Source organism: Ascaphus truei, chromosome 5 (assembly GCF_040206685.1).
Source record: "Ascaphus truei isolate aAscTru1 chromosome 5, aAscTru1.hap1, whole genome shotgun sequence".
Taxonomy (NCBI): Eukaryota; Metazoa; Chordata; class Amphibia; order Anura; family Ascaphidae; genus Ascaphus; species Ascaphus truei.
The window spans coordinates 2,502,063-2,514,438 of record NC_134487.1 but is presented as its reverse complement, the minus strand read 5'-3'; the positions used below and the strand labels follow the sequence as shown (position 1 = coordinate 2,514,438).

Genomic DNA, 12,376 nt, shown 5'->3' with positions numbered 1-12,376 from the left:
CATCTCTATATTGCACAGCAGACCTAGAAGAACTTCCTGTGGTGGCTCATTGCTGGTTCCATGTCCTGGGCGCTGCTTTTTCTTTGATTAATAAAGTTTGGATTGATTTCACATAAATCTGGTTTAGTTTAAAGCTCCAGTAGCCATTTTTGTTGTGGTGAAGTTTGCTTTACACTTCTGGGGGAACGTAGAGCTTGTCCTCATAACGTACTCACTCCTGGTGCCCATGTTCTGGAGTGGGTTCTTCTTCCGTTTCCATCAGGCTGGCTGCTCTGTTGGAGGGATCAGCTCGATCTGCCCAAGAAAATGAGTGTTCATAACGTGTCTAGAACATCAGAAGGACCCTGAAACGTTTAATATAGTTCACATTTATTAAACAAACAAAATTATACTCTACCGAGCTTTCCAAACCTCACAGGTCTCTTATTCACACGTACAGAGCTTTCCCAAACCTCACAGGTCTCTTCTTCACATGTACAGAGCTTTCCAAACCTCACAGGTCTCTTATTCACATGTACAGAGCTTTCCAAACCTCACAGGTCTCTTCTTCACATGTACAGAGCTTTCCCAAACTTCACAGGTCTCTTCTTCACATGTACAGAGCTTTCCAAACCTCACAGGTCTCTTATTCACGTGTACAGAGCTTCCAAACCTCACAAGCCTCTTCTTCACATGTACAGAGCTTTCCCAAACCTCACAGGTCTCTTCTTCACATGTACAGAGCTTTCCCAAACCTCACAGGTCTCTTCTTCACATGTACAGAGCTTTCCCAACCTCACAGGTCTCTTCTTCACATGTAGAGCTTTCCCAAACCTCACAGGTCTCTTCTTCACATGTACAGAGCTTCCCAAACCTCACATGTCTCTTCTTCACATGTACAGAGCTTCCCAAACCTCACAGGTCTCTTCTTCACATGTGCAGAGCTTCCCAAATCTCACAGGTCTCTTCTTCACATGTATTTATGGTGATAGCTGTGCTTCTTTGTAGCAGAGGTTAGAGGTAATCATAGGATTAGCTGTGATCTGTTCTGTCACTTGCAGAGCGATTGGATGAGATCCTTGTGGCTTCGGATCCCTCCTTGAGACCAGAGATTGCTGAGGCCGATTCCAGGGCCGCTACAGTCAAACAGCGACCAACAAGCAGGCGTATCACTCCAGCCGAGATCAGTGTAAGCACAAGAGCCTGCTCCTCCTGTCTGTCTGTCTGCTCCTCCTGTCTCTGTCTCTGTCTGCTCCTCCTGTCTGTCTGCCTGTCTGCTCCTCCTATCTGTCTGTCTGCTCCTACTGTCTCTGTCTGTCTGCTCCTCCTGTCTCTGTCTGTCTGCTCCTCCTGTCTCTGTCTGTCTGCTCCTCCTGTCTCTGTCTGTCTGCTCCTCCTGTCTCTGTCTGTCTGCTCCTCCTGTCTCTGTCTGTCTGCCCCTCCTGTCTCTGCCTGTCTGCTCCTCCTGTCTCTGTCTGTCTGTCTGCCCCTCCTGTCTCTGTCTGTCTGCCCCTCCTGTCTATGTCTGTCTGCTCCTCCTGTCTCTGTCTCTCTGCTCCTGTCTGTCTGTCTGCTCCTCCTGTCTGTCTGTCTGCTCCTGTCTCTGTCTGTCTGCTCCTCCTGTCTGTCTGTCTGCCCCTCCTGTCTCTGTCTGTCTGCTCCTCCTGTCTGTCTGCCCCTCCTGTCTCTGTCTGTCTGTCTGCTCCTCTTGTCTCTGTCTGTCTGCTCCTCCTGTCTCTGCCTGTCTGCCTGTCTGTCCCTCCTGTCTGTCTGCTAGTCCTGTCTCTGCCTGTCTGCTCCTCCTGTCTCTGCCTGTCTGCTCCTCCTGTCTCTGTCTGTCTGCTCCTCCTGTCTCTATCTGTCTGCTCCTCCTGTCTCTGTCTGTCTGTCTGTCTGCTCCTCCTGTCTCTGTCTGTCTGCTCCTCCTGTCTCTGTCTGTCTGTCTGCTCCTCCTGTCTGTCTGCCCCTCCTGTCTCTGTCTGTCTGCTCCTCCCGTCTCGTTCTGTCTGCCTGCTCCTCCTGTCTCGTTCGCTGTGTGTGTCTTCTCTCTCTCTCCTATTTTAGTGCACATTATTTTAATTTACTGTTGCACTAGATATAAGTGTATGTTATATTTTTGTTAGTCAGTTATAATGATTACACAGTACATGAATAACAGGGGGTAGGGTATAATGATTACACAGTACATGTATAACGGGGGGTAGGTATAATGATTACACAGTACATATATAACGGGGTAGGTATAACGATTACATAGTACATGAATAACAGGGGGTAGGGTATAATGATTACACAGTACATGTATAACAGGGGGTAGGGTATAATGATTACACAGTACATGAATAACAGGGGGTAGGTATAATGATTACACGGTACATGTATAACAGGGGGTAGGTATAATGATTACACAGTACATGTATAACAGGGGGTAGGTATAATGATTACACAGTACATGTATAACAGGGGGTAGGTATAATGATTACACAGTACATGTATAACAGGGGGTAGGGTTTAATGATTACACACTATATGAATAACAGGGGGTAGGGTATAATGATTACACAGTACATGAATAACAGGGGGTAGGTATAATGGTTACACAGTACATGAATAACAGGAGGTAGGGTATAATGATTACACGGTACATGAATAACAGGGGGTAGGGTATAATGATTACACAGTACATGTATAACAGGGGGTAGGGTATAATGATTACACAGTACATGAATAACAGGGGGTAGGGTATAATGATTACCCAGTACATGAATAACAGGGGGTAGGTATAATGGTTACACAGTACATGTATAACAGGGGGTAAGGTATAATGATTACACAGTACATGTATAACAGGGGGTAGGGTATAATGATTACACAGTACATGTATAACAGGGGGTAGGGTATAATGATTACACGGTACATGAATAACAGGGGGTAGGGTATAATGATTACACGGTACATGTATAACAGGGGGTAGGTATAATGATTACACAGTACATGTATAACAGGGGGTAGGGTATAATGATTACACAGTACATGTATAACACGGGGTAGGGTATAATGATTACACGGTACATGAATAGCAGGGGGTAGGGTATAATGATTACACGGTACATGTATAACAGGGGGTAGGTATAATGATTACACAGTACATGTATAACAGGGGGTAGGGTATAATGATTACACAGTACAGTAATAACAGGGGTAGGTGTAATGATTACACAGTACATGAATAATTGCTGTGAGCACCCCTCACTTCAGAGTATTGTGTGCAGCGCAGCAGGAAGTGTGTTTCATCTTCTACCTCTCCTAGCTCACATCGCTGGCACAGTCTCACCTCCCGGGGCTTCCAGTTCTGTCTGTGTCTGCCTGTGTGTCTCTCACACCTCTCCTATCTCACATCGCTGGCACAGTCTCATCTCCTTGGGCTTCCAGTTCTGTCTGTGTCTGCCTGTGTCTCTCACACACCTCTCCTAGCTCACATCACTGGCACAGTCTCATCTCCCCGGGCTTCCAGTTCTGTCTGTGTCTGCCTGTGTCTCTCACACACCTCTCCTAGCTCACATCGCTGGCACAGTCTCATCTCCCGGGGCTTCCAGTTCTGTCTGTGTCTGCCTGTGTCTCACACACACCTCTCCTAGCTCACATCGCTGGCACAGTCTCATCTCCCGGGGCTTCCAGTTCTGTCTGTCTGTGTCAGGACGAGCTCACCACAAAGGAGGCGGGACCGCGGTGCTGAGGTGGGATAGGATAAAACGCCACCCACAGCCACGAGGGCGCGTCTTGAGTGTAGAGTGGTCTGGGAGTCCGCGTCGGGGCAGGAGAGGTTCGGATGGTCGAGGGTACTGTTCGCCAAGTCCGGGGTCAGAGAGAGGAACGTAATTGTTTACCGTTTGCCGGGTTCGGGGTGCCAGAGGTGCGGAGAGTCGTATAGCCGTATGCCAAGTTCGGGATGCCAGAGGTGCGGGTCGTCGTAGAGGAAGCCGGTTCGGTACACGAGGAAGACTGCAAAACAAGACAGGACAAGACAGGACTAGGGAGGCAGAGAGTGATGAGAACAACTGGTTCTATGCTCAGCCGACGAGTTAATGAAGCTGCAGGGTATATATAGGCAAGAGGGTCCAATGGCCGAGTAGCAAGGTGGGGGTGTGTGAATGGGCCAGGCTGAGGCAGGGATAGGTCCAGAGGAACTCCTGGAGGAGGGACTAGACGAAGCATTATGAAGGGAAGATATGCTTTTAAGATGCTGGTGCTCCTCCATGTGGGCGCGCCCCCGTGTGGCCGTACTTGTGGGTGCGTGACCGGGCACACGCCCAGGCCCGACACTAGAAGGAGAGCGCTGGCGTGCGCGCATCTAGGCAAGATGGCGATCGGCGTCCAGGAGGAAGGACCGCTGCGAGGCACGGGAGAGCCCGGTGGAACCGCGGGTAAGTGGGGAGCACGCCGAGGGCGGCGTGACTCCCAGGTCGTTACAGTACCCCCCCCCCTTCAGGGGCGACCTCCGGGCGTCCATGACATGGCTTGGAGGGATTCTTACAATGGAAAGCCTGGACGAGTCGAGGTGCGTGGAGATCCCGGTGGGGAATCCATGAACGTTCCTCTGGTCCGAACCCCCTCCAGTGGACCAGGTATTTCCTCTGGAAATCCTAGAATCCAGGATAGACTGGACCTAGTACTCCTGTTGACCTTGGATCAGAAGAGGAAGTGGAGGAGAAGTAGTCTTAGAAAAGCGAGGACTCTGAAATGCTGGTTTAAGCAAAGATACATGGAAGACTGAAGGCATCTTCATCGAGGGTGGAAGGCGCAGGCGATAAGCCACAGGATTAATCCTCCTGACCACGGGAAAGGGACCGAGGAACTTGGGAGCTAGCTTCATGGTAGGAACCTTTAGTCGGATATTCCTGGAAGAAAGCCAAACCCTGTCTCCTGGCGCGAACTCTGGAACCTGGCGTCGAAGGCGATCTGCCTGGAGTTTCTGTCTCCCTGTGGCCACCTTTAAGTTCTCCTGAATCCTCCTCCATAAGTCTTTCAGCCGGGAGATGCGCTTGTCAACCGCTGGTACTCCTGAGGATAGAGGGGAGAAGGGTAAACGGGAAGGATGAAAGCCACAATTTATGAAGAAGGGAGATCCCTGAGTGGAGTCATTGCGGAGGGAGTTAAGAGCAAACTCGGCCCAAGGAAGCAGATCCACCCAGTCATCCTGTGTATCGGTTATAAAACATCGAAGGTATTGTTCCAGGTTTTGGTTGGCCCTCTCCGTCTGCCCATTGGTCTGTGGGTGGTATCCCGAGGAGAATTGTAGTGAAATACCCAATTTTCGGGAAAAAGCTCGCCAAAATCTTGACACAAATTGGGACCCTCGATCAGAGACGATGGTTGAAGGCACTCCGTGAAGACGAAAAATCTCCTGGATGAAAACATCCGCTAGCCTGGAGGAATTTGGAAGACCCCTCAAGGAAACAAGGTGCGTCTGTTTGGAAAAACGATCAATTACCACAAAAATCGTATTCATCCCTTTGTTGTTTGGGAGCTCTACGATGAAGTCCATAGAAATATGGTTCCAGGGCCGGTCTGGAATGGGTAAAGGAAGGAGAAGGCCTGCTGGTCTGACCCGGGGTACTTTGTTGCGAGCGCATGTGCCACACGCTTTAACAAACTCCTCCACATCCTTAGCCCTCTCTGGCCACCAGAAGGTATGTTGAACAAGGTCGTTGGTTTTCCGTATCCCTGGATGTCCTGCCGATTTAGAGGAATGGCACCACTCGAGAACCCTCTTGCGGTGTTGGGGTGCCTGTAGAGTCTTCCCTCCGGGACCTTGAACCCCATCGGAGCCTGTGATTGCTCGGATTGAATCTTGTCCATGATATCAAATGAGTTGGCGGACAGATACATCTAGAGGGAATTATCGTCTCTAGCTGCTTTTCAGACTTGTCCTCTGCAAGGAACTGTCTAGACAGGGCGTACGCCTTCAGATTTTTGGAGCCAGGAATGAAGGAGATGAGGAAATTGAACCGTGAAAAGAATAGTGCCCAGCGGGCTTGTCGAGAGCTCAAACGACGTGCCCCTTCTAAGTAGAGAAGGTTCTTATGGTCTGTGAGTATTGTTATGGGTGTCTCCGTACCTTCTAAGAAGTGTCTCCACTCTTCTAATGCCAATTTGATAGCCAAAAGCTCCCGGTTCCCGACATCGTAATTCCGTTCTGCGGACGAGAATTTCTTCGAAAAGAAGGCACATGGGTGTAGTCTGGCTAAGGGAGAAGTCCTTTGGGACAGGACAGCCCCAGCCCCGACGTCAGAGGCATCTACCTCCAGGGTAAATGGAAGTTTAGGATCTGGGTGGGTGAGGATAGGGGCAGACACAAAAGCCTTTTTTAGAAGATTGAATGCCCGTATGGCGGTTTCAGATCATGATGAAGGATCTGCACCCTTCTTGGTGAGAGCAGTTATGGGAGATACCGTAGAAGAAAAATTGCGAATAAAGCGCCGGTAATAGTTTGCAAAACCTAGAAAGCGTTGCACGGCTTTGAGGGTGGTCGGACGGGGCCAGTCCAAAATAGCCTTAAGTTTTTCTGGATCCATATTGAAGCCGGAGTCAGAGATAATGTATCCCAGAAATGCCACGGACGTGAGATGGAACTGGCATTTCTCCAATTTCGCAAAGAGATGGTTCTCCCGGAGGCGTAACAGCACCTGTTGAACGTGTTTGATGTGTTGAGTGGATTTAGAAAAAATTAGGATGTCCTCTCGGTAGACGATAAGGAATTGGTTAAGAATGTCCCGAAAAATCTCATTGACGAAATCCTGAAAGACTGCGGGTGCGTTGCACAGACCGAACGGCATGACCAGATATTCATAATGGCCGTCATGGGTGTTAAAAGCAGTCTTCCACTCGTCCCCCTCACGTATCCTTACTAAATTGTAGGCACCTCTTAAATCCAGTTTAGAAAAGATAGTAGCTCCCTGAAGACGGTCGAAGAGTTCCCGGTATCAAGGGCAGCGGGTAGCGGTTCTTGCGCGTGATGTTATTCAAACCCCGGTAATCGATGCATGGACGAAGAGAACCGTCCTTTTTTACGAAAAAGAAGCCTGCTCCGACTGGGGAGGAAGACTTTCGGATGAAACCCCTCTCTAAATTCTCTGCAATATAAGTGTTCATGGCTTTAGTCTCTGGGAGAGAGAGAGGATAGGATCGTCCTCTGGGAAGAGGTGCCCCGGGTAGTAGGTCAATCGGGCAGTGGAAAGGACGGTGCGGAGGTAGAACCTCGGAACGTACTTTGTCGAACACATCGCGGAATTCCAAATACACAGAAGGTAGGGAGTCAACCTTCTCTGGCAGGGTAGACAACCCACCAATCTTCTGGAAAATCCTGGTACATGTCTTGGCACATGGAGGACCCCACTGGATAGGTTCCCGATCCGTCCAGTCGATGCGAGGATTATGGACTTGGAGCCAAGGAAGACCCAAAATCAGCTCAACAGAGGGAGTGTGGATAACATCGAGGGTAATGATCTCCGCATGAACGTCGACGACCTGTAGTAGGAGAGGCACCGTCTGTAGCGTGATGAATGCCGGCTGTAGGGGTCGACCGTCAATGGCCTCCAGACCCACTGGCGTCCTCTTACTGATAAGTTGAATATTGTTCCGTCTAGCAAAGGTTTGATCGATGAAATTGCCTGCGGAACCGGAGTCTATGACCGCCCGTGCTTGAGTATGAAACCCCTCTCCAGACAGTGTAACTGGCAACAGTATCCTGGTGGGAAGGACGTCTTTGATGATGGGAGAGAGGGACAGTATTCCCAACGAGACTCTCCGGGATCTCATTGGGAGTTGGCGTTTCCCGGCTTGTGGGGACACTGGAGTACTACGTGACCGGAATTGCCACAATACATGCAGAGACCGGCATTGCGCCGACGTTGTTTCTCGGCAGAAGACAGCTTGTTACCTCCCAACTGCATTGGTTCCGGGGCGTCCCCGGATGGGGGTGTTGGAGACACGAACGATGGAGCAAGAGGCCTTGAAACCCGTTGACGGTAACGAGAACGTTCAGTCCTCCGCTCCTGCAGACGCTGATCCACCCGAACGCACAGATCGATCAAATCCTCTAGGTCAGTGGGACGTTCCCGCGCCGCGAGCTCATCCTTTAGGGATTCGGACAGGCCTTGCCAAAACGCTGAAGATAGTGCTTCATTGTTCCATCCTGTCTCAGCAGCAAGTGTGCGGAACTCCACAGCGTACCGGGCGACGGAACGATCTGCCTGGGTTATGTGATGAAGAGAGGATGCTGCCGTTAATTGCCGTGCAGGGGTGTCGAAGACTCTTCGGAACTCATGGACGAAGAGGTCGATGTCCTGTGTGATGGGTCCTTGTTGTTCCTAGATGGGAGAAGCCCATGCCAGCGCCTCGTCGGTGAGAAGAGCCACGATATAGCCGACCCTAGAGACGGAAGAGACAAAACGAGAGGGCGAGAGTCAGAATTGGATGAGGCATTGATTAAGGAAGCCCCTACATCCTTGGGGATCCCCAGCATAGTGTTTGGGAGCAGGAATACGGGGTTCCAAAGCAAACGGAGGTGCTGGAAAGGCTGTTGCGGAGGCTGTGGAAGCCGTGGGTGAAGGTACCCGACTGGAAGCTCGGGCTTGGATGGTAAGGGCATGAAGGCTCTGCTGAAACATCTCCGTCCGCCTATCATTTTGTTCCAGATAAGTCTCTAGCCTGGTGAAGAGATTCGTGTGGGTATTTAAAGTACGCTCCACCTCAGCGGGGTTCATGTTTGTAGGGCTGAGCATAATGTCAGGACGAGGCGGGACTGCGGTGCTGAGGTGGGATAGGATAAAACGCCACCCACAGCCGTGAGGGCGCGTCTTGAGTGTAGAGTGGTCTGGGAGTTCGCGTCGGGGCAGGAGAGGTTCGGATGGTCGAGGGTACTGTTCGCCAAGTCCTGGGTCAGAGAGAGGAACGTAATCGTTTACCGTTTGCCGGGATCGGGGTGCCAGAGGTGCGGAGAGTCGTATAGCCGTATGCCAAGTTCGGGATGCCAGAGGTGCGGGTCGTCGTAGAGGAAGCCGGTTCGGTACACAAGGAAGACTGCAAAACAAGACAGGACAAGACAGGACTAGGGAGGCAGAGAGTGATGAGAACAACTGGTTCTATGCTCAGCCGACGAGTTAATGAAGCTGCAGGGTATATATAGGCAAGAGGGTCCAATGGCCGAGTAGCAAGGTGGGGGTGTGTGAATGGGCCAGACTGGGGCAGGGATAGGTCCAGAGGAACTCCTGGAGGAGGGACTAGACGAACGGGTACATTTGATTGAAGCATTATGAAGGGATGATATGCCTTTAAGAGGCTGGCGCTCCTCCATGTGGGCGCGCCCCCGTGTGGCCGTACTTGCGGGCGCATGACCGGGCACACGCCCAGGCCCGACACTAGAAGGAGAGCGCTGGCGTGCGCGCGTCTAGGCAAGATGGCGATCGGCGTCCTGGAGGAAGGATCGCTGCGAGGCGCGGGAGAGCCCGGTGGAACCGCGGGTAAGTGGGGAGCACGCCGAGGGCGGCGTGACTCCCATGTCATTACAGTCTGCCTGTGTCTCTCACACACCTCTCCCAGCTCACATCTTTGGCACAGTCTCATCTCCCGGGGCTTCTGTCTGTGTCTGCCTGTGTCTCGCACACCTCTCCTATCTCACATCGCTGGCACAGTCTCACCTCCCGGGGCTTCCAGTTCTGGCTGTATCTGCCTGTGTCTCTCACACACCTCTCCCAGTTCACATCGCTGGCACAGTCTCACCTCCCGGGGCTTCCAGTTCTGTCTGGGTCTGCCTGTCTCTCTCACACACCTCTCCTAGCTCACATCGCTGGCACAGTCTCATCTCCCGGGGCTTCCAGTTCTGTCTGTGTCTGCCTGTGTCTCTCACACACCTCTCCTAGCTCACATCGCTGGCACAGTCTCATCTCCCGGGGCTTCCTGTTCTGTCTGTGTCTGCCTGTGTCTCACACACCTCTCCTAGCTCACATCGCTGGCACAGTCTCACCTCCCGGGGCTTCCTGTTCTGTCTGTGTATGCCTGTGTCTCACACACCTCTCCTAGCTCACATCGCTGGCACAGTCTCATCTCCCGGGGCTTCCAGTTCTGTCTGTGTCTGCCTGTGTCTCTCACACACCTCTCCTAGCTCACATCGCTGGCACAGTCTCACCTCCCGGGGCTTCCAGTTCTGTCTTTGTCTGCCTGTGTCGCTCACACACCTCTCCTAGCTCACATCGCTGGCACAGTCTCATCTCCCGGGGCTTCCAGTTCTGTGTCTGCCTGTGTCTCTCACACACCTCTCCTAGCTCACATCGCTGGCACAGTCTCATCTCCCGGGGCTTCCAGTTCTGTCTGTGTCTCTCACACACCTCTCCTAGCTCACATCGCTGGCACAGTCTCATCTCCCGGGACTTCCAGTTCTGTCTGTGTCTCACACACCTCTCCTAGCTCACATCGCTGGCACAGTCTCATCTCCCGGGGCTTCCAGTTCTGTCTGTGTCTGCCTGTGTCTCTCACACACCTCTCCTAGCTCACATCGCTGGCACAGTCTCATCTCCCGGGGCTTCCAGTTCTGTCTGTGTCTGTCTGTGTCTCTCACACACCTCTCCTAGCTCACATCGCTGGCACAGTCTCACCTCCCGGGGCTTTCAGTTCTGTCTGTGTCTCTCACACACCTCTCCTAGCTCACATCGCTGGCACAGTCTCATCTCCCGGGGCTTCCAGTTCTGTCTGTGTCTCTCACACACCTCTCCTAGCTCACATCGCTGGCACAGTCTCATCTCCCGGGGCTTCCAGTTCTGTCTGTGTCTGTCTGTGTCTCTCACACACCTCTCCTAGCTCACATCGCTGGCACAGTCTCACCTCCCGGGGCTTCCAGTTCTGTCTGTGTCTCTCACACACCTCTCCTAGCTCACATCGCTGGCACAGTCTCATCTCCCGGGGCTTCCAGTTCTGTCTGTGTCTCTCACACACCTTGTTAGGTCCAGTCTACCTGACCAGACCTTAGAGCAGGCAACTTCTTCTACTCGACCCGGGGAGATTCATCACGCAGCTGCTATATGCTTCTGGTCTCAGATATGATAGTCGAGCTCGGAGAAGCAAAGACTCAATGCACACAAGGTAGCCGAGTCATCACTTCTGGTTTTAATATGCCAAGAGAGGAATATTTATACAAAAGGCAAGGACAATACATTGTGTGTCAATTTCATACATCTGTTACAAATTCAATTCCAATGTATAGATCATACATCTAAAATGACATATACCATCTGGCCTACATTAGTAGAAATAGGGATCAAAGGTCAATAACTACTAATGGGGTCAGAAACAAGACTAGCGGTCTTGTTTCTTATAATCTTGTTTCTTATGTAATAGATATCCTGGGACAGCTGGTCTAAAGCTGAAATACTTTTACCATCTAGTCTTCTTGCGAAAATAAAGCTTGGCTGTTTTAACCTATTCAGGCCCTGAAAAGAACATAGCTGACAGATACAGTTTTTAACCTTACATTCCCTCCTTTTGTTCTGGAAGAACAATCCAATCGACCAGTCCCATTTATTCTTCTACATACCACTCAGGAGAGGAAAAACTCCAAGGGAGAAACCTCTAAGAGACCATGGGGATGCAGAAACCTATCTCTTTTAGGTACCTCGTTTGATAATCAGAGATGAACATATGGGTGGTTGACGAGTACCAAGACTATTGGTATTTCTCGCTCTCATTGTGGGAAACATATAAATAACTGTAGAGCTAGAAGCAGAAGCAGCTTTCTTTTGGCAAAAATAGAGCTGATTACACTTTTAGCCATCTGAATTAACATATACACACAAAGTAATAAACTTGCGATTGCCATGATTCCATAAAGAATTTTCAATCCCAACGCACCTAGCCAATTTCCAAGACCAAATGTCCAATCGAACCCTTTTGGTTCCTCTCGCATTCTAGATTGAATTTCTGGTAGAGTGTCCATGTCATGATGTATACTTTTTGATTGGTCATCAATATAAACACAACATTCTTTACCTACTAACTTACAAACCCCTCCTTGTGCTGCCAACAGATAATCTAGTGCCATACAATTTTGCAATACTGTTGCACTAATTTGTTGCTATTTGCTACTGAGTCTTAAAATAGCGTCTTTAGTATCGTTAAAAACGGCATCTATATTGACTACTAAAAAATCCCCTTTTGCATATAAATCATACATTCCTAAAAAGGTATTAGACCTCCCGCAACTCTCTTAACTGAGCTACTTTTAATAATTAATGCCTTTCAATTTCGTATCCTTTGCTTAGGTAGGGGGAACATTATTTAAATTCTATTTCTGAGCATAAGTGGGGGTTGGTGTGGGTTAATATTTCCTAGGAGCGACTGCCCAACA

The 12,376-nt window shown here is 50.3% G+C and overlaps 1 protein-coding gene across 1 annotated transcript in view; it reads left to right on the top strand.

The window, feature by feature from the left end:
- The window catches only part of SHANK3 (SH3 and multiple ankyrin repeat domains 3), a 246,252-nt gene that overhangs the window by 117,354 nt on the left and 116,522 nt on the right, over positions 1-12,376 (top strand). The window contains exon 5 of the mRNA XM_075599237.1: positions 1,041-1,168. Within this exon, the coding sequence (XP_075455352.1) occupies positions 1,041-1,168 (128 nt within the window). The remainder of the gene's footprint in view (positions 1-1,040; positions 1,169-12,376) is intronic.